At 46.7% G+C, this 22,803-nt stretch overlaps 1 protein-coding gene across 1 annotated transcript in view; it reads left to right on the forward strand.

The window, feature by feature from the left end:
• timeless (timeless circadian clock) overlaps window positions 1–22,803 on the forward strand; it is a 79,843-nt gene that overhangs the window by 8,445 nt on the left and 48,595 nt on the right. The window contains exons 4-9 of the mRNA XM_083788930.1: window positions 730–844; window positions 10,641–10,703; window positions 11,036–11,137; window positions 15,523–15,678; window positions 17,894–18,027; window positions 20,553–20,640. Of these exons, the coding sequence (XP_083645056.1) occupies window positions 730–844; window positions 10,641–10,703; window positions 11,036–11,137; window positions 15,523–15,678; window positions 17,894–18,027; window positions 20,553–20,640 (658 nt within the window). The remainder of the gene's footprint in view (window positions 1–729; window positions 845–10,640; window positions 10,704–11,035; window positions 11,138–15,522; window positions 15,679–17,893; window positions 18,028–20,552; window positions 20,641–22,803) is intronic.

Raw genomic sequence — 22,803 nt, forward strand, 5'->3', positions numbered from 1 at the left:
TCCAAGCATCAGCTTTACACTAAAAACACTCCTTTGAGCTAAATTCGGCCTTAGACACTTAGACCTCGTCATAAATGTGATGAGGTCTATGGCCGTTCTTAGGCCAAGGATGTGTTTTTTTACTGCAAAACTAACGCTGCTTCTTCTGTGGTATCACAGTCTTCTTTTCACAATTTCTTCCGTGTTACTTCTGACATTCTCTCCTACCCCACAAGGCAAAGAGATCATTTTGAATTTTGAATTGTCGCACTTCCAAACATCAATCTGACATCACATTTAGAGGCCCTCATCTATGGAATTCCCTAGATGCCTCAATTCAATCCTCATTATCCTTTCCAATATTAATCTAAAGAAATATCTTATTTCTTCCTCTCTGTAGATTACATGTTTTACTTTGATGCGTTATATTTTCTTTTGTGTGTTTGTTGTTGTATTGTTTATTTCTGTTTTGTGTGCAGTCTGTGTTTTTATTTCTTTACTGCACAGCTGCCCCCCTTTGCCAACTTGTAGACTTATGTATTGTTCTTTATGAACTTCTAATCTGTTTAAACCAATGACCTGTTCCTTCAGGAAAGGATTCCAAATAAGCCTTCTGGCTTCTTCCCTTCCTTGCATTGTATTTTTGTTCTTTGATATGTTATTGTCTATTTTTTGTACCACATGCTAAATAAATAAACCTAAACCTAAACAGCGTCCCTAATCACTTCTTCTTCTTCTGTGGTGTTTCAGACTCATGGTCAACCTGACGCAGCCCGCCCTCCTGTGTTTCGGCAAAGTCCCGGAGGATCCAGTTTTCAGACATCACTTCCTGCAAGTGGAGTGTTTTCTGCAGGCCTACAAAGAGGTATGGGGTCACGTTCTACAGAACTACAAAGAGGTATGGGTCACGTTCTCCTCCAGAACTACAAAGAGGTATGGGGTCACGTTCTCCTCCAGAACTACAAAGAGGTATGGGGTCACGTTCTACAGAACTACAAAGAGGTATGGGTCACGTTCTACAGAACTACAAAGAGGTATGGGTCACGTTCTACAGAACTACAAAGAGGTATGGGGTCACGTTCTACAGAACTACAAAGAGGTATGGGTCACGTTCTACAGAACTACAAAGAGGTATGGGTCACGTTCTACAGAACTACAAAGAGGTATGGGTCACGTTCTACAGAACTACAAAGAGGTATGGGTCACGTTCTACAGAACTACAAAGAGGTATGGGGTCACGTTCTACAGAACTACAAAGAGGTATGGGGTCACGTTCTACAGAACTACAAAGAGGTATGGGTCACGTTCTACAGAACTACAAAGAGGTATGGGTCACGTTCTACAGAACTACAAAGAGGTATGGGTCACGTTCTACAGAACTACAAAGAGGTATGGGGTCACGTTCTAAAGAACTACAAAGAGGTATGGGTCACGTTCTACAGAACTACAAAGAGGTATGGGGTCACGTTCTACAGAACTACAAAGAGGTATGGGTCACGTTCTACAGAACTACAAAGAGGTATGGGTCACGTTCTACAGAACTACAAAGAGGTATGGGGTCACGTTCTACAGAACTACAAAGAGGTATGGGGTCACGTTCTACAGAACTACAAAGAGGTATGGGGTCACGTTCTACAGAACTACAAAGAGGTACAATTCACTCATTTATCAGACGCTCTTAATCCATGGTGGTAATACATAAAATACATAGAAATAGTCATGAAGGATCTTGAATTTCCAAATGCTTCCTCATACACCAACGGAACAGCTGTCATGAGCAGGGCAGGAATTTCACGTCGTTGCCCCTCTCTGTGGCCCTCGTTGGCCCTCTCTTTGGCCCTCGTTGCCCCTCTCTTTGGCCCTCGTTGCCCCTCTCTTTGGCCCTCTCTTTGGCCCTCGTTGCCCCTCGAAAAAGTATATACCCATACGGCCAAAGTGGCCGTGGTGCCCGGACCGGCGCCCACAGAAGTTCATTTTACCGTTTTTCATTTAGCCCACACGCTGCCTAGTGTAGCTATAATAACAAAATACATACATAAGTGGATGCGCCTGGGACGTATCCTCAGTGATGTATCCTGAGGTCATCGCCTGGGACGTATCCTCAGTGATGTATCCTGAGGTCATCACCTGGGACGTATCCTCAGTGATGTATCCTGAGGTCATCACCTGGGACGTATCCTCAGTGATGTATCCTGAGGTCATCGCCTGGGACGTATCCTCAGTGATGTATCCTGAGGTCATCACCTGGGACGTATCCTCAGTGATGTATCCTGAGGTCATCACCTGGGACGTATCCTCAGTGATGTATCCTGAGGTCATCACCTGGGACGTATCCTCAGTGATGTATCCTGAGGTCATCACCTGGGACGTATCCTCAGTGATGTATCCTGAGGTCATGGATGCACCTGGGACGTATCCTCAGTGATGTATCCTGAGGTCATCACCTGGGACGTATCCTCAGTGATGTATCCTGAGGTCATCACCTGGGACGTATCCTCAGTGATGTATCCTGAGGTCATCGCCTGGGACGTATCCTCAGTGATGTATCCTGAGGTCATCACCTGGGACGTATCCTCAGTGATGTATCCTGAGGTCATCACCTGGGACGTATCCTCAGTGATGTATCCTGAGGTCATCACCTGGGACGTATCCTCAGTGATGTATCCTGAGGTCATGGATGCACCTGGGACGTATCCTCAGTGATGTATCCTGAGGTCATCACCTGGGACGTATCCTCAGTGATGTATCCTGAGGTCATCGCCTGGGACGTATCCTCAGTGATGTATCCTGAGGTCATCACCTGGGACGTATCCTCAGTAATGTATCCTGAGGTCATCACCTGGGACGTATCCTCAGTGATGTATCCTGAGGTCATCGCCTGGGACGTATCCTCAGTGATGTATCCTGAGGTCATCGCCTGGGACGTATCCTCAGTGATGTATCCTGAGGTCATCGCCTGGGACGTATCCTCAGTGATGTATCCTGAGGTCATCGCCTGGGACGTATCCTCAGTGATGTATCCTGAGGTCATCGCCTGGGACGTATCCTCAGTGATGTATCCTGAGGTCATGGATGCACCTGGGACGTATCCTCAGTGATGTCATGCACTCTAGGGCAATACATGACAAAAAGGGAGTCCACACACAAGGCAAACCTTTTATATTATATTTATTATTCTAAGTTAAAATAAGTAAGCAATAATCAAATAAACTGGTATGAGATGTGACAATGTCAGTAATCAGTCATGTATGCAGTGTATGGATGTATGGAGTGTGCTGTGTGTGAGTGTTGTAAAAGGTGTGCAACTGCTTGAAAGGAAGGTAAGATAGCTGGCTTGAGAGCATGGAAGGAGAGGCCCTTATATACTCTCCCAGAGACCACACCCCACTCAGGTGTACACAGTTGGCCTGATGGCCTGCTCCACTCTGCCCTAATCACCCAGGCTGCCAGATAGCCTACTGAGCAGAGGCAGAGGGGGCAGGGCCGTCACACCCCCCTCCATAAGAATGTGGTTCCACCACATTATCTACAGAAAACAAACCACAAATTAGCAAACAATAATATAACAAACACTTGTCCTAATAAAATCAATTAGCCACCTCGTCATCTTTAACTTTATAACAATGCAACAAGGCTTACCAAACAAATGTACACCTATGCTATATCCATAAATACCTGCCTCCCCACTTTGCCACACCATCCTGCCCCCAGCCTCAGCAACCTAGTGCACAGGAGCGATTTAAGAGAGCCGGAGACAGGATAGTCTATTGAGGAAAACAAGAAACAAGATATGTAAGCAAAACAGGTTACACATTATTCTAGGGTAACCTTTAATATGTTGAACATCCCAATTGTAGCTACAAAAAAAACCCATTACATCGGCATCTGATTAGGTATCACAAAACATGTCAGTATACTACTGAAAAATGAGTGCAAGAGTCAGTGCAAGTGGTTTCCATGACTGAAATACATACAGCCAACTGGGTTTGACATTTTCAGTGACTGAAGCAATTTAAGTCCAATAAGCAAGGCTGGCAAGCTACCATGTATCTGGAATTCAGGATCTAGGACCCAAATAATTTATGGGCCATCCAAATGAATTTGGACTTAAGCCTATATGCCATGCTTAGTCCGTGGACCAAAGTGTCCTCCTTGCCCTCAACAGGACATCAAAGGAGGCACACACCAACAAAGTGTGCTTTTTGCCAATCAAAGGCAACACACCACAGCCAAATGACAAACTGAATCCAACCCCCAGCGCATGCAACCTGAAAAGCACCGCCTGGGTCACCCACAACACATGCAACCTGAAAAGCATTGTTTGGGCCATTTTGTCATTGAACATTTTATTCATATGTTCCCAATAAATCCCTGAATTCCCCAAATGCTCACCAGTCCAGTTTTAAACTTATGGAAGACGTTTGTCAGACACTTAAATTGCATAGCCATGTTCAAAATACACAACCCAGTCATAAAACTTGCACCACTCTTATTCCCCCATTCACCAGCACTCCCAGAATCCTCCATGTTAGCCTGTATGATACTCTTCATTCTCTTACAAATGCTTGGGTACTGAATAAAATCTTGTTCAACAATTCAATAGACGGTGACTTAAACTTTGTACAATGGCAGTAATTTGTATTATGCAGATTACCAAAAAGATAGTGTTGGGGCTATAAGGTACAAGGCAAGTGTGGGGCAGTAAGGCAGTTTAAGCAAAAAGTGGAACAAACCCCACCCTAATCTACCTAATGATCCTATATACTACCTACATGACTTCATCCTACGGTCGGCCACTGAGCATGAGGATTTCTCCCCTCCAGCCACCCATTGTGACCCTCAGAATCCGCCGCTACACAAAAACCACACTACGGGTAAAATAAAGAACAAAACAAAAAAACTGATACCCTATCGGCACCAGTCTCTTGGGGTTTGTTCACACAAAAAACATACCCCAACCTACCCCTGTAACCCGCAAGTCCCAACACTTACCTCTGGGGCCAAATGCTGCTCTAATTCCAGCTCCTAAAAGGAATTCAAAACCAAAACCAAACTTGTGTGTGCAACTCCCAACAAAACAAGGTACAAACCAATTTCAATCAAAAAACTAATTTTGTTTTACAATCAAACTGACCTTAAGGACGAGCCCCCATTTGTCATGCACTCTAGGGCAATACATGACAAAAAGGGAGTCCACACACAAGGCAAACCTTTTATATTATATTTATTATTCTAAGTTAAAATAAGTAAGCAATAATCAAATAAACTGGTATGAGATGTGACAATGTCAGTAATCAGTCATGTATGCAGTGTATGGATGTATGGAGTGTGCTGTGTGTGAGTGTTGTAAAAGGTGTGCAACTGCTTGAAAGGAAGGTAAGATAGCTGGCTTGAGAGCATGGAAGGAGAGGCCCTTATATACTCTCCCAGAGACCACACCCCACTCAGGTGTACACAGTTGGCCTGATGGCCTGCTCCACTCTGCCCTAATCACCCAGGCTGCCAGATAGCCTACTGAGCAGAGGCAGAGGGGGCAGGGCCGTCACACCTGAGGTCATCACCTGGGACGTATCCTCAGTGATGTATCCTGAGGTCATCGCCTGGGACGTATCCTCAGTGATGTATCCTGAGGTCATCACCTGGGACGTATCCTCAGTGATGTATCCTGAGGTCATCACCTGGGACGTATCCTCAGTGATGTATCCTGAGGTCATCACCTGGGACGTATCCTCAGTGATGTATCCTGAGGTCATGGATGCACCTGGGACGTATCCTCAGTGATGTATCCTGAGGTCATCACCTGGGACGTATCCTCAGTGATGTATCCTGAGGTCATCGCCTGGGACGTATCCTCAGTGATGTATCCTGAGGTCATCACCTGGGACGTATCCTCAGTGATGTATCCTGAGGTCATCACCTGGGACGTATCCTCAGTGATGTATCCTGAGGTCATCACCTGGGACGTATCCTCAGTGATGTATCCTGAGGTCATCGCCTGGGACGTATCCTCAGTGATGTATCCTGAGGTCATCGCCTGGGACGTATCCTCAGTGATGTATCCTGAGGTCATCGCCTGGGACGTATCCTCAGTGATGTATCCTGAGGTCATCACCTGGGACGTATCCTCAGTGATGTATCCTGAGGTCATCGCCTGGGACGTATCCTCAGTGATGTATCCTGAGGTCATCGCCTGGGACGTATCCTCAGTGATGTATCCTGAGGTCATCGCCTGGGACGTATCCTCAGTGATGTATCCTGAGGTCATCGCCTGGGACGTATCCTCAGTGATGTATCCTGAGGTCATCGCCTGGGACGTATCCTCAGTGATGTATCCTGAGGTCATCGCCTGGGACGTATCCTCAGTGATGTATCCTGAGGTCATGGATGCACCTGGGACGTATCCTCAGTGATGTATCCTGAGGTCATCGCCTGGGACGTATCCTCAGTGATGTATCCTGAGGTCATGGATGCACCTGGGACGTATCCTCAGTGATGTATCCCAAGGTCATCACCTGGGACGTATCCTCAGTGATGTATCCCAAGGTCATCACCTGGGACGTATCCTCAGTGATGTATCCTGAGGTCATCACCTGGGACGTATCCTCAGTGATGTATCCTGAGGTCATCGGGGTTCCGGGTCTCGCAACATCATACCCCTCACTCAGGCGACCCAGCCGGGAGTGATCAAGTCCCGACTTACGTCCCAGTAGCTACCCTCGATCAGTCCCATTAGGGAATAACCAGGGCCACACAATCCATTCCTCCTGAACTACTCTGCCGGGACTGAGAGGTACCATTAACCCTAACCCTGAGTTGATACCTGTCCGGGCCCCTCCTACGTCTCACCAGGTCCACTCCTGCTCTCACCAGGTCAGGCCCTGTGCGTTGCAGCAGACTCCCAGCACCAGGCACTTTATTCAGGAATGGTGGATTCTCAAGCCGCAACGGTTCCGCAGGCTCCACCTTGCCCTTGGTGGTGCCGCCGGCTCCGCTTGAGGCTTGCATGGCCCTCCTAAAGGCCTCACCGTGGGTCTGAATGGCCCTCCTAAAGGCCTCACCGTGGGTTTGTTGGGCTTCTTCCTCACGGAAGACACAGGCTGGGGCGCCAACCCATACTGCTCCCGGGTGCCGTCTAATTTCCGGCTGCCACCCGTCTCTCCGGTGGTCACCAGACTATTCCTGGTTGTCACTTAGTCTATTCCTATGAGTCACTATGAATAGAAGAACTATAACAAAATACATACATAAATGGATAATGGATAATCTAGCTATCCGGTCAAACTGCAACTATCGCTCAAAACAAAATAATGTTTTCTACAGTTGCGACAGTGTGGCGGTCCTACGTCACATGCATTAACGTTGCGTGGTCGCTGGTCGGACACGGTCCAGCTGATTTATTTGTGTCTAGTGCGGAACAGCGTGGCTGTCCAATGTGTCCATACAAGGAGGAGGAGAGATGATCTACCGTATCGATCTAGCCCACCAAAACAAACATAAATGTTCTTTTGCGTCGCATTATGGATAGCTACAGAAAAATACCATGGATATAATTAAACAATTGTTCCCCTGTGCACAGAACACACTGTCTCCAGCCAGGTAACAACAAAGAACTAGTTGGACGCGCTACGTCCGACCAGGGAAACTCCCCCCTGTCAGGTGTAAAGGAGCAACTTGGACACTCAGGCATGAAGGAAGCATGAGTTAAAGTCCGTTGCTCTCCCCTTGTCCCCCATATATGGGGACTAGGTTGCTCTCCCCTTGTCCCCCATATATGGGGACTAGGTTGCTCTCCCCTTGTCCCCCATATATGGGGACTAGGTTGCTCTCCCCTTGTCCCCCATATATGGGGACTAGGTTGGTCTCCCCTTGTCCCCCATATATGGGGACTAGGTTGGTCTCCCCTTGTCCCCCATATATGGGGACTAGGTTGCTCTCCCCTTGTCCCCCATATATGGGGACTAGGTTGCTCTCCCCTTGTCCCCCATATATGGGGACTAGGTTGGTCTCCCCTTGTAAATAAAGAGCAAAAAACTGATTTGAAGCTGCACTTTCACTCAGCCCCACAATGGAGAAATGATCTTATCCGTCACTAACCTAACCTCTCTACAACAATGCCATGTTATTCAATATATTAGTTTAGCACAAAACATAGGCTTTTCTAAACCAAGCCCTTATTCAAAAGTTATGTAGTTATGTCATTGTATTTTCTGTGAATTAACTCAATTTAACCCAATGATCCCCCAAATTAAATTAATTAGCCTAGGGTGTCAGCCTGACAGGGTCCTAGGCCATTTTATTATGATTTTCATCTCTGGACTGGGACCCCAAAACATGTTTACAACAGCAGCTACTTATATTTTATTATTTAAAGCTGTGATTATTTATTTAAGAAGCACTGTTCTGAACCAATGTTCACCTCGGCCTTGTGCCCTCAAAAAGTTGACCACACTAAAGGCCAAGTGACCTCGCCCCTAAAAGGATGAAATTCCAGGCCTGGTCATGAGTAAAATCTAAAGCTGTCGCTCCTATGCCACCAAAATGTGGAACGCCCTACCAACAGTCATTAAGACATGTGAATCCCTTGACTCCTTCAAAAACGCTCTCAAAGGGCACCTACGGACGGCTGCAATTCAAAACTGTATATGTATCTTTTCCCTTTTTGCTTCCTTCATGATGAATTCCTGTTCTGTTCTTTGACTACATAGAAGTGTCTATTTGTACGTCTCTAAATGTTTTGATGAATTGAACATGGTGGACCCTGTTGTAAACAAGTGTAATGCTTAATTGGGTCGTCCACTCACAGTTAACAGTCTTTGTATTGAGTTTGTGCTTGAAATGTACTGTAATTCTGCAAACTGTTAATAAATATTTCAATCAATCAATCAATCAAAAACACACACACTTCCGTTGCGTCTACGCATATATAGCGTGTTGCTAACAGAGCCCAGGAAATGATCCCCCGTTCATTTTCCTCATAGACATTTCAAAAAGTATTTATTTAAAGACCTTTTTTGAGCGTCGTACAAAGACAACTCTTGTCGTGACAAATCATGACAACAAGCACAAGTTTTCGGGCCGAACAAATAATTAGTGCTGTCTCCATCTGGTTTCTCTGTCTCTAGGCCTTCACCAGTGAGAAGGTGTTCACTAGTGTCTCCATCTGGTTTCTCTGTCTCTAGGCCTTCGCCAGTGAGAAGGTGTTCACTAGTGTCTCCATCTGGTTTCTCTGTCTCTAGGCCTTCACCAGTGAGAAGGTGTTCACTAGTGTCTCCATCTGGTTTCTCTGTCTCTAGGCCTTCGCCAATGAGAAGGTGTTCACTAGTGTCTCCATCTGGTTTCTCTGTCTCTAGGCCTTCACCAATGAGAAGGTGTTCACTAGTGTCTCCATCTGGTTTCTCTGTCTCTAGGCCTTCACCAGTGAGAAGGTGTTCACTAGTGTCTCCATCTGGTTTCTCTCTCTCTAGGCCTTCACCAGTGAGAAGGTGTTCACTAGTGTCTCCATCTGGTTTCTCTGTCTCTAGGCCTTCACCAGTGAGAAGGTGTTCACTAGTGTCTCCATCTGGTTTCTCTGTCTCTAGGCCTTCACCAGTGAGAAGGTGTTCACTAGTGTCTCCATCTGGTTTCTCTCTCTCTAGGCCTTCGCCAATGAGAAGGTGTTCACTAGTGTCTCCATCTGGTTTCTCTGTCTCTAGGCCTTCGCCAGTGAGAAGGTGTTCACTAGTGTCTCCATCTGGTTTCTCTCTCTCTAGGCCTTCGCCAGTGAGAAGGTGTTCACTAGTGTCTCCATCTGGTTTCTCTCTCTCTAGGCCTTCACCAATGAGAAGGTGTTCACTAGTGTCTCCATCTGGTTTCTCTGTCTCTAGGCCTTCACCAGTGAGAAGGTGTTCACTAGTGTCTCCATCTGGTTTCTCTGTCTCTAGGCCTTCGCCAGTGAGAAGGTGTTCACTAGTGTCTCCATCTGGTTTCTCTCTCTCTAGGCCTTCACCAGTGAGAAGGTGTTCACTAGTGTCTCCATCTGGTTTCTCTGTCTCTAGGCCTTCACCAGTGAGAAGGTGTTCACTAGTGTCTCCATCTGGTTTCTCTCTCTCTAGGCCTTCACCAGTGAGAAGGTGTTCACTAGTGTCTCCATCTGGTTTCTCTCTCTCTAGGCCTTCACCAGTGAGAAGGTGTTCACTAGTGTCTCCATCTGGTTTCTCTCTCTCTAGGCCTTCACCAGTGAGAAGGTGTTCACTAGTGTCTCCATCTGGTTTCTCTGTCTCTAGGCCTTCACCAGTGAGAAGGTGTTCACTAGTGTCTCCATCTGGTTTCTCTCTCTCTAGGCCTTCGCCAGTGAGAAGGTGTTCACTAGTGTCTCCATCTGGTTTCTCTCTCTCTAGGCCTTCACCAGTGAGAAGGTGTTCACTAGTGTCTCCATCTGGTTTCTCTGTCTCTAGGCCTTCGCCAGTGAGAAGGTGTTCACTAGTGTCTCCATCTGGTTTCTCTGTCTCTAGGCCTTCTCCAGTGAGAAGGTGTTCACTAGTGTCTCCATCTGGTTTCTCTGTCTCTAGGCCTTCGCCAGTGAGAAGGTGTTCACTAGTGTCTCCATCTGGTTTCTCTGTCTCTAGGCCTTCTCCAGTGAGAAGGTGTTCACTAGTGTCTCCATCTGGTTTCTCTCTCTCTAGGCCTTCGCCAGTGAGAAGGTGTTCGGCGTGTTTAGTGAAACATTGTACAACCTTCTACAACTGGTAAGTGGCAACCTTTAAAAAAATAATCTTTCTTAAAGGACAACTTTTCCTTTCAACCAAGGTTCATGTTTTAGGTTATTAGAGAAAGTAAAAGATGAGTGTTAATTTTTTTCTCTTCATTTGCTGCTTTCTTTCGTTGTAGGGATTTCAGCTGTTTTTGACAGGGGGGGCGGGGGCATTCGAGCATGGGGATATTTATGTATATTTCTTTTGTGCAAAAATCTTTTATTATTATTTACTCTAGTCCTAGTAGACCCCAGGAAATTACATCCCCCTCTCTCTCTCTCTCTCTCTCTCTCTCTCTCTCTCTCCCCCCCCCCCCCTCTCCTAAGGACTGGGAGGAGAGACAAGAAGAAGACAACCTGCTTATAGAGAGGATGCTTCTGCTGGTCAGGAATGTTCTCCATGTTCCTGCTAACCTCCATGAGGAGAAGGTAGGAATGTTCTCCATGTTCCTGCTAACCTCCATGAGGAGAAGGTAGGAATGTTCTCCATGTTCCTGTTAACCTCCATGAGGAGAAGGTAGGAATGTTCTCCATGTTCCTGCTAACCCCCATGAGGAGAAGGTAGGAATGTTCTCCATGTTCCTGTTAACCTCCATGAGGAGAAGGTAGGAATGTTCTCCATGTTCCTGCTAACCTCCATGAGGAGAAGGTAGGAATGTTCTCCATGTTCCTGCTAACCTCCATGAGGAGAAGGTAGGAATGTTCTCCATGTTCCTGTTAACCTCCATGAGGAGAAGGTAGGAATGTTCTCCATGTTCCTGCTAACCTCCATGAGGAGAAGGTAGGAATGTTCTCCATGTTCCTGCTAACCTCCATGAGGAGAAGGTAGGAATGTTCTCCATGTTCCTGCTAACCTCCATGAGGAGAAGGTAGGAATGTTCTCCATGTTCCTGTTAACCTCCATGAGGAGAAGGTAGGAATGTTCTCCATGTTCCTGTTAACCTCCATGAGGAGAAGGTAGGAATGTTCTCCATGTTCCTGCTAACCTCCATGAGGAGAAGGTAGGAATGTTCTCCATGTTCCTGTTAACCTCCATGAGGAGAAGGTAGGAATGTTCTCCATGTTCCTGCTAACCTCCATGAGGAGAAGGTAGGAATGTTCTCCATGTTCCTGTTAACCTCCATGAGGAGAAGGTAGGAATGTTCTCCATGTTCCTGCTAACCTCCATGAGGAGAAGGTAGGAATGTTCTCCATGTTCCTGCTAACCTCCATGAGGAGAAGGTAGGAATGTTCTCCATGTTCCTGTTAACCCCCATGAGGAGAAGGTAGGAATGTTCTCCATGTTCCTGTTAACCCCCACGAGGAGAAGGTAGGACTGTTCTCCATGTTCCTGTTAACCTCCATGAGGAGAAGGTAGGAATGTTCTCCATGTTCCTGTTAACCTCCATGAGGAGAAGGTAGGAATGTTCTCCATGTTCCTGCTAACCCCCATGAGGAGAAGGTAGGAATGTTCTCCATGTTCCTGTTAACCTCCATGAGGAGAAGGTAGGAATGTTCTCCATGTTCCTGTTAACCCCCACGAGGAGAAGGAATGAATGTTCTCCATGTTCCTGTTAACCTCCATGAGGAGAAGGTAGGAATGTTCTCCATGTTCCTGTTAACCTCCATGAGGAGAAGGTAGGAATGTTCTCCATGTTCCTGTTAACCCCCACGAGGAGAAGGTAGGAATGTTCTCCATGTTCCTGTTAACCTCCATGAGGAGAAGGTAGGAATGTTCTCCATGTTCCTGTTAACCCCCACGAGGAGAAGGTAGGAATGTTCTCCATGTTCCTGTTAACCTCCATGAGGAGAAGGTAGGAATGTTCTCCATGTTCCTGTTAACCCCCACGAGGAGAAGGTAGGAATGTTCTCCATGTTCCTGTTAACCCCCACGAGGAGAAGGTAGGAATGTTCTCCATGTTCCTGTTAACCTCCATGAGGAGAAGGTAGGAATGTTCTCCATGTTCCTGTTAACCCCCATGAGGAGAAGGTAGGAATGTTCTCCATGTTAACCTCCATGAGGAGAAGGTAGGAATGTTCTCCATGTTCCTGTTAACCCCCACGAGGAGAAGGTAGGAATGTTCTCCATGTTCCTGTTAACCTCCATGAGGAGAAGGTAGGAATGTTCTCCATGTTCCTGTTAACCTCCATGAGGAGAAGGTAGGAATGTTCTCCATGTTCCTGTTAACCTCCATGAGGAGAAGGTAGGAATGTTCTCCATGTTCCTGTTAACCTCCATGAGGAGAAGGTAGGAATGTTCTCCATGTTCCTGTTAACCCCCACGAGGAGAAGGTAGGAATGTTCTCCATGTTCCTGCTAACCCCCACGAGGAGAAGGTAGGAATGTTCTCCATGTTCCTGTTAACCCCCATGAGGAGAAGGTAGGAATGTTCTCCATGTTAACCTCCATGAGGAGAAGGTAGGAATGTTCTCCATGTTCCTGTTAACCCCCACGAGGAGAAGGTAGGAATGTTCTCCATGTTCCTGCTAACCCCCATGAGGAGAAGGTAGGAATGTTCTCCATGTTCCTGTTAACCTCCATGAGGAGAAGGTAGGAATGTTCTCCATGTTCCTGTTAACCTCCATGAGGAGAAGGTAGGAATGTTCTCCATGTTCCTGTTAACCTCCATGAGGAGAAGGTAGGAATGTTCTCCATGTTCCTGCTAACCTCCATGAGGAGAAGGTAGGAATGTTCTCCATGTTCCTGCTAACCTCCATGAGGAGAAGGTAGGAATGTTCTCCATGTTCCTGTTAACCCCCATGAGGAGAAGGTAGGAATGTTCTCCATGTTCCTGTTAACCTCCATGAGGAGAAGGTAGGAATGTTCTCCATGTTCCTGTTAACCTCCATGAGGAGAAGGTAGGAATGTTCTCCATGTTCCTGTTAACCCCCATGAGGAGAAGGTAGGAATGTTCTCCATGTTCCTGTTAACCTCCATGAGGAGAAGGTAGGAATGTTCTCCATGTTCCTGTTAACCTCCATGAGGAGAAGGTAGGCCTCTGTTGTCTCCTTTCCTTCCTCATGTCTCCTCATGTCTCCTTTCCTTCCTCATGTCTCCTCATGTCTCCTCATGTCTCCTTTCCTTCCTCATGTCTCCTCATGTCTCCTTTCCTTCCTCATGTCTCCTTTCCTTCCTCATGTCTCCTCATGTCTCCTTTCCTTCCTCATGTCTCCTCATGTCTCCTTTCCTTCCTCATGTCTCCTCATGTCTCCTTTCCTTCCTCATGTCTCCTCATGTCTCCTTTCCTTCCTCATGTCTCCTCATGTCTCCTTTCCTTCCTCATGTCTCCTCATGTCTCCTTTCCTTCCTCATGTCTCCTCATGTCTCCTTTCCTTCCTCATGTCTCCTCTGGTGTCTCCTTTCCTTCCTCATGTCTCCTCATGTCTCCTTTCCTTCCTCATGTCTCCTCTGGTGTCTCCTTTCCTTCCTCATGTCTCCTCATGTCTCCTTTCCTTCCTCATGTCTCCTCATGTCTCCTTTCCTTCCTCATGTCTCCTCATGTCTCCTCATGTCTCCTTTCCTTCCTCATGTCTCCTCATGTCTCCTTTCCTTCCTCATGTCTCCTCATGTCTCCTCTGGTGTCTCCTTTCCTTCCTCATGTCTCCTCATGTCTCCTTTCCTTCCTCATGTCTCCTCTGGTGTCTCCTTTCCTTCCTCATGTCTCCTCATGTCTCCTCATGTCTCCTTTCCTTCCTCATGTCTCCTCTGTTGTCTCCTCTCCTTCCTCATGTCTCCTTTCCTTCCTCATGTCTCCTCTGGTGTCTCCTTTCCTTCCTCATGTCTCCTCATGTCTCCTTTCCTTCCTCATGTCTCCTCATGTCTCCTTTCCTTCCTCATGTCTCCTCATGTCTCCTTTCCTTCCTCATGTCTCCTCATGTCTCCTCTGGTGTCTCCTTTCCTTCCTCATGTCTCCTCATGTCTCCTTTCCTTCCTCATGTCTCCTCTGGTGTCTCCTTTCCTTCCTCATGTCTCCTCATGTCTCCTTTCCTTCCTCATGTCTCCTCTGGTGTCTCCTTTCCTTCCTCATGTCTCCTCATGTCTCCTTTCCTTCCTCATGTCTCCTCATGTCTCCTTTCCTTCCTCATGTCTCCTCATGTCTCCTTTCCTTCCTCATGTCTCCTCATGTCTCCTCTGGTGTCTCCTTTCCTTCCTCATGTCTCCTCATGTCTCCTTTCCTTCCTCATGTCTCCTCATGTCTCCTCTGGTGTCTCCTTTCCTTCCTCATGTCTCCTCATGTCTCCTTTCCTTCCTCATGTCTCCTCATGTCTCCTCTGTTGTCTCCTCTCCTTCCTCATGTCTCCTTTCCTTCCTCATGTCTCCTCTGTTGTCTCCTCTCCTTCCTCATGTCTCCTTTCCTTCCTCATGTCTCCTCATGTCTCCTCTGTTGTCTCCTCTCCTTCCTCATGTCTCCTTTCCTTCCTCATGTCTCCTCCTTCCTCATGTATCCTCTGTTGTCTCCTTTCCTTCCTCATGTCTCCTCTGGTGTCTCCTTTCCTTCCTCATGTCTCCTCATGTCTCCTTTCCTTCCTCATGTCTCCTCTGTTGTCTCCTCTCCTTCCTCATGTCTCCTCTCCTTCCTCATGTCACCTTTCCTTCCTCATGTCTCCTCTCCTTCCTCATGTCTCCTTTCCTTCCTCATGTCTCCTTTCCTTCCTCATGTCTCCTCTGTTGTCTCCTCTCCTTCCTCATGTCTCCTCTGTTGTCTCCTTTCCTTCCTCATGTCTCCTCATGTCTCCTCTGTTGTCTCCTTTCCTTCCTCATATCTCCTCATGTCTCCTCTGTTGTCTCCTTTCCTTCCTCATGTCTCCTCATGTCTCCTCTGGTGTCTCCTCCAGAACGTGGACGATGACGCCAGCGTCCACGACCGTCTCCTGTGGGCGGTCCATCTGAGCGGCTTCGACGACCTGCTGAAGTTCGTGGCGGCGGCGCAGAGCGAGCAGCAGTGGAGCATGCACGTCCTGGAGGTCATCTCCCTCATGTTCAGAGACCAGGTGAGGTCCTCTCCCTCATGTTCAGAGACCAGGTGAGGTCCTCTCCCTCATGTTCAGAGACCAGGTGAGGTCCTCTCCCTCATGTTCAGAGACCAGGTGAGGTCCTCTTCTCATGTTCAGAGACCAGGTGAGGTCATCTCCCTCATGTTCAGAGACCAGGTGAGGTCCTCTCCCTCATGTTCAGAGACCAGGTGAGGTCCTCTCCCTCATGTTCAGAGACCAGGTGAGATCATCTCCCTCATGTTCAGAGACCAGGTGAGGTCATCTCCCTCATGTTCAGAGACCAGGTGAGGTCCTCTCCCTCATGTTCAGAGACCAGGTGAGGTCCTCTCCCTCATGTTCAGAGACCAGGTGAGTGACATCATCTCTACATGTTCAGAGACCAGGTGAGGTCATCTCCCTCATGTTCAGAGACCAGGTGAGGTCCTCTCCCTCATGTTCAGAGACCAGGTGAGGTCCTCTCCCTCATGTTCAGAGACCAGGTGAGTGACATCATCTCTACATGTTCAGAGACCAGGTGAGGTCATCTCCCTCATGTTCAGAGACCAGGTGAGTGACATCATCTCTACATGTTCAGAGACCAGGTGAGGTCATCTCCCTCATGTTCAGAGACCAGGTGAGGTCCTCTCCCTCATGTTCAGAGACCAGGTGAGGTCCTCTCCCTCATGTTCAGAGACCAGGTGAGGTCATCTCCCTCATGTTCAGAGACCAGGTGAGGTCATCTCCCTCATGTTCAGAGACCAGGTGAGGTCCTCTCTACATGTTCAGAGACCAGGTGAGGTCATCTCCCTCATGTTCAGAGACCAGGTGAGGTCATCTCCCTCATGTTCAGAGACCAGGTGAGGTCATCTCCCTCATGTTCAGAGACCAGGTGAGGTCCTCTCCCTCATGTTCAGAGACCAGGTGAGGTCATCTCCCTCATGTTCAGAGACCAGGTGAGGTCATCTCCCTCATGTTCAGAGACCAGGTGAGGTCATCTCCCTCATGTTCAGAGACCAGGTGAGGTCCTCTCCCTCATGTTCAGAGACCAGGTGAGGTCATCTCTACATGTTCAGAGACCAGGTGAGGTCATCTCCCTCATGTTCAGAGACCAGGTGAGTGACATCATCTCTACATGTTCAGAGACCAGGTGAGGTCATCTCCCTCATGTTCAGAGACCAGGTGAGGTCATCTCCCTCATGTTCAGAGACCAGGTGAGGTCCTCTCTACATGTTCAGAGACCAGGTGAGGTCATCTCCCTCATGTTCAGAGACCAGGTGAGGTCCTCTCCCTCATGTTCAGAGACCAGGTGAGGTCCTCTCCCTCATGTTCAGAGACCAGGTGAGGTCCTCTCCCTCATGTTCAGAGACCAGGTGAGGTCCTCTCCCTCATGTTCAGAGACCAGGTGAGGTCCTCTCCCTCATGTTCAGAGACCAGGTGAGGTCCTCTCCCTCATGTTCAGAGACCAGGTGAGGTCCTCTCCCTCATGTTCAGAGACCAGGTGAGGTCATCTCTACATGTTCAGAGACCAGGTGAGGTCATCTCCCTCATGTTCAGAGACCAGGTGAGTGACATCATCTCTACATGTTCAGAGACCAGGTGAGGTCATCTCCCTCATGTTCAGAGACCAGGTGAGGTCATCTCCCTCATGTTCAGAGACCAGGTGAGGTCCTCTCTACATGTTCAGAGACCAGGTGAGGTCATCTCCCTCATGTTCAGAGACCAGGTGAGGTCATCTCTACATGTTCAGAGACCAGGTGACATCACCTCTACATGTTCAGAGACCAGGTGAGGTCATCTCCCTCATGTTCAGAGACCAGGTGAGGTCACCTCTACATGTTCAGAGACCAGGTGAGGTCATCTCTACATGTTCAGAGACCAGGTGACATCACCTCTACATGTTCAGAGACCAGGTGAGGTCATCTCCCTCATGTTCAGAGACCAGGTGAGGTCACCTCTACATGTTCAGAGACCAGGTGAGGTCATCTCCCTCATGTTCAGAGACCAGGTGACATCACCTCTACATGTTCAGAGACCAGGTGAGGTCATCTCCCTCATGTTCAGAGACCAGGTGAGGTCACCTCTACATGTTCAGAGACCAGGTGACCAGTAGTGGCGCGGTGCAGACCGCGGCAGATAAAACTTTGACATAAATAAACCACCGTTTCGGCAAGCAGGTTTGCCGAAAAGTTGGTTTGTAATGACTCCTTGTCTTGTGTTTCCGGTGACTCTGCAGAAGCCAGAGAACCTGGTGAGCGCCGGCCACGCCCGCTCAGCGGAGGAGAAACGCAGAGACGAGCTGGAGCTGGAGACGCTGAGGCAGAAAGAGATGGCGGAGAGGCGGAGCCGCATGTTACAGAGAGGAGTCAGGTAACGTTACCCCTAACCCTAACCCCTAAACCCTAACCCCTAAACCTACCCCTAACCCCTACCCCTAAACCCTAACCCTACCCCTATCCCTAACCCCTAAACCCTAACCCCTAAACCTACCCCTAACCCTAAACCCTACCCCTAACCCTAACCCCTAAACCCTAACCCAGCTGGAGACGCTGAGGCAGAAAGAGATGGCGGAGAGTTACAGAGAGGAGTCAGGTACGTTAGGGTCACTGTAAGAGTTACAGAGAGGAGTCAGGTACGTTAGGGTAACTGTAAGAGTTACAGAGAGGAGTCAGGTACGTTAGGGTCACTGTAAGAGTTACAGAGAGGAGTCAGGTACGTTAGGGTAACTGTAAGAGTTACAGAGAGGAGTCAGGTACGTTAGGGTAACTGTAAGAGTTACAGAGAGGAGTCAGGTACGTTAGGGTAACTGTAAGAGTTACAGAGAGGAGTCAGGTACGTTAGGGTAACTGTAAGAGTTACAGAGAGGAGTCAGGTACGTTAGGGTCACTGTAAGAGTTACAGAGAGGAGTCAGGTACGTTAGGGTAACTGTAAGAGTTACAGAGAGGAGTCAGGTACGTTAGGGTAACTGTAAGAGTTACAGAGAGGAGTCAGGTACGTTAGGGTAACTGTAAGAGTTACAGAGAGGAGTCAGGTACGTTAGGGTAACTGTAAGAGTTACAGAGAGGAGTCAGGTACGTTAGGGTAACTGTAAGAGTTACAGAGAGGAGTCAGGTACGTTAGGGTAACTGTAAGAGTTACAGAGAGGAGTCAGGTACGTTAGGGTAACTGTAGAGTTACAGAGAGGAGTCAGGTACGTTAGGGTAACTGTAGAGTTACAGAGAGGAGTCAGGTACGTTAGGGTAACTGTAAGAGTTACAGAGAGGAGTCAGGTACGTTAGGGTAACTGTAAGAGTTACAGAGAGGAGTCAGGTACGTTAGGGTAACTATAAGAGTTACAGAGAGGAGTCAGGTACGTTAGGGTAACTGTAAGAGTTACAGAGAGGAGTCAGGTACGTTAGGGTAACTGTAAGAGTTACAGAGAGGAGTCAGGTACGTTAGGGTAACTGTAAGAGTTACAGAGAGGAGTCAGGTACGTTAGGGTAACTGTAAGAGTTACAGAGAGGAGTCAGGTACGTTAGGGTAACTGTAAGAGTTGCCGAGCGGTCAAGGCTCCAAGAATAGTCAGATCTTTTGTTGTATTTATTATATGACGGATTGTCACAGGCCGGGTCTGAGGCAAAACAAAACACTGCAAACATAACACTGGCCGCAATACACTTTCAAAAACCAAAAGTAAGAAATAAACACTTGATAACTAACAAAGACAAAAACAACAAACCAAGAAGTAAAGACACTGAAAACAGGCTATGCCTTCCCTGAAGACCCTGGCAGCTCTCCCTTGGTGTTGTCTCGTTGCTGTCTCAAGCCAACTGAGCAATCTCCCCTCAACATTTACAGCCTCCCTTTAATATATACCAGGTGAGACCCACCCACAATGATTAGTAATTGGACCATCTACTCCAGGTGTGGGCAACTTTGACGATGGAGAAGGCCACTATATTTCCACACTCACTCCCTAGGGCCATATATTACTGTCGTAGCAAAAATAGCCGATTTTTAATTGAAATCTTGAATGATTTTTTGCTATTTTTAAATTGGAATTTTTACGTAATTTCAAATACCTTTAATTATACTTGCGTTGAGCAATGGGCTACTAATTTAGACTGAAGTAATTAAAGCGGGTCATGTTTTGCATGTCATGGAATTGTAAACGGCTGGAACCAACATTATATCAGTATTCTGACATTAACCTGAGGGCCACATTAAGTGAACGTGGGGGCCGCATGTGGCCCCCGGGCCGCCAGTAGCCCACCCCTGATCTACTCAGACAAGGTAAAACCCATGAGATGGACTAACTATACAATTACACATTTCCTTAACAGACACTGGATGTATTTCAAGGCATCACATAAATCACAAAACAATTACAATAGAATTAGGCAACACAGATAAGGGTATATGATGCTGTACACATAGCCACACCTCCAAGGAGATAGATGACCGTCAATTAACCCATTCTGAACGGGAACCCATTTTGGTGCTAGCATCATGCTATACTTTAGCTATTGAAAAATAGCAGATCTACAAGCTCATAGCGCGCCACCGAGTGGCGCGTTACGAGCTTGTAGATCTGCTATTTTTTGAAAAACGACTGACACATTTTTAGAATCTGATCTCAGGTCAGAATGGGGTTAATCAGACCAGTGTGTGTCCCAGTGGAAACCTCGTATGAATCTGATCTGAGGTCAGAATGGGCTAGGGTCTATAGGGCACGGTTCGCCCCGTGACAGTAACGTTTTCACGGTGGTCACTTCATAACTATTCATAACTATTATCAATGTATGGTTTTCTACAGCGGGCCGGTGTAACCAGCATGAGGCTGATATACTGTACATTTGATTCATTCCATTATACATGTTTTATTCTTTTGTGTTTGTTTTTTTCGCCCCGCCAGACACTCCCGCTTTGGAGGATCGTACGTCGTTCAGGGTCTCAAGTCCATCGGAGACAATGACGTCATCTATCACAAGGGCATCCACAACGTAAGTAACAATGATGTCATCTATGACATCACAAGGGCCTCCACAACGTAAGTAACAATGACGTCATCTGTGACATCACAAGGGAATCCACAACGTAAGTAACAATGACGTCATCTGTGACATCACAAGGGCCTCCACAACGTAAGTAACAATGACGTCATCTGTGACATCACAAGGGCCTCCACAACGTAAGTAACAATGACGTCATCTGTGACATCACAAGGGCCTCCACAACGTAAGTAACAATGACGTCATCTGTGACATCACAAGGGCATCCACAACGTAAGTAACAATGACGTCATCTATGACATCACAAGGTTCTTCATAACGTAAGTAACAATGAAGACATTTTTTTAATTTTCATCTCAGGTTTTAACCCATTTTGGGCGGGAACCCTTTTTGGTGTTTTAAGCATTATATTATGCTTTAGCTATTGAAAAACAGCAGATCTACAAGCTACATAGCGCGGCACCAATGCTGCACTACAAGCTTGTAGGTCTGCTATTTTAGAAAAATCGTGAAAATGTGCCTCAGATCTTTGAATATATATTCTTTCAGAGTTTCAGTTTTTAACTAAAATCGTTTGCTTCTGGTTCCTGGAACAACATATTTTCAGATGGGGGTCGGCGGCCACAGGCATATTGCGATGCGCGAGGCGAGGTGCGATGCGAGGCCAGCAGTGACTCACAATTAATTTGGCTTAAACAACGACATAGCAGAGAGAAACGCATGCTTGGATTGGTCTCATTTATTTTAAACGATAAGCAACTGTTGCTTTCGCCCAATTGTAGCAGCCTTCATGAAAGCAGTGACGCACAAATAATTAGGCTTACAATAAAACATCCGACCGTAACAAGTAAACATAAAATAAAACATTACCTCTCAAATAGAAATATATATAATCCAGACATTGTAAACGAAAGGCATTTTGCTTCTCTTCAGATTGAAACTCAGATGTGAAAACACGATAAAAAAACGCCACCCGACCGTAACATGAATGAACTCTTTATTGATTCTTCTCCTCTTGCCGTAAATAAAGCGTCATTTAATCGAGGCCTTATTACTTTTGATGAATTGAACAATGTGGACCCTGTTGTAAACCAGTGTAATGCTTAATTGGGTCGTCCACTCACAGTTAACAGTCTTTGTATTGAATTTGTGCTTGAAATGTAGCCTACTGTAATTCTGCAAACTGTTAATACATATTTCAATCAATCAAACTCACAGCAGCAATTGCGATCGAGGCGCACGCATGCGGCTCGCGGAGCAAAGGAGGAATTAAACACAATAGTATCAGTGCAACACTATACAGAAAATATGAACAGAGGCATTACTTCTCTTATAACTTATCGCGGAGCAAAGGACGGGTGTTACATTCCCTTAGTAGGTCTAGGGGTATTAATAAGGGATGCAACACGGCTGGCACGAGAATTGTGATTTATTCCACGTTTTTGTGATAAAAAGGTATATACATAATAAACAATAAAGGATACAACTTGAAATGCAAAACAAAAGACAGGCTATATGGGGCAACTTAAATAAACCATCAGAACTATCTAGCCCTACTCTAAAGTATCACACAACACTCTGACCTAACTCTAACCAATACATGAAATGAAAAGTTACACAAATTCAATCTATCTAAGCTGTCTACCCTAACTACTGCCCTAACAAAGATTTACAAAAAGTACGCACCCATACGCCGTTATATATATATTATATTATATACTATATATATCTCTATATATATATATATATAACTATAACATCAGTTGTATCTTTAGCTCAGAAATCACGGATCACTATATATTATATTATATACTATATATCTCTTATATATATATATATAACTATAATATCAGTGGTATTTTCAACTCAGAATCACACAGAACAGAGTATAAGGCTCAGGGGACTCCACACAGGTTTAGCCCCTGGCCTATATGCTTTCAACAGTGGTTTTAACCTCGAGCTTTAAGCTCCTACATGGACAGAGTACTGCACAGTATGAATGACTGAGAGACAATGCCAACGAGTGCATGTCACAGGTGCTGTTAAGTAGTGTTCCCAAGCTGGTCCTCTGAGAGCGGATTGGTTCCTGGTGACGAGGGGGTGGGTAGACAGAAGGGAGGTTGATGGTTCGTCTCCGCCTCCACGCCCCACAGC

The sequence above is a fragment of the Protomyctophum parallelum genome (assembly GCF_964188405.1).
Source record: "Protomyctophum parallelum genome assembly, chromosome: 18".
Classification (NCBI taxonomy): Eukaryota; Metazoa; Chordata; class Actinopteri; order Myctophiformes; family Myctophidae; genus Protomyctophum; species Protomyctophum parallelum.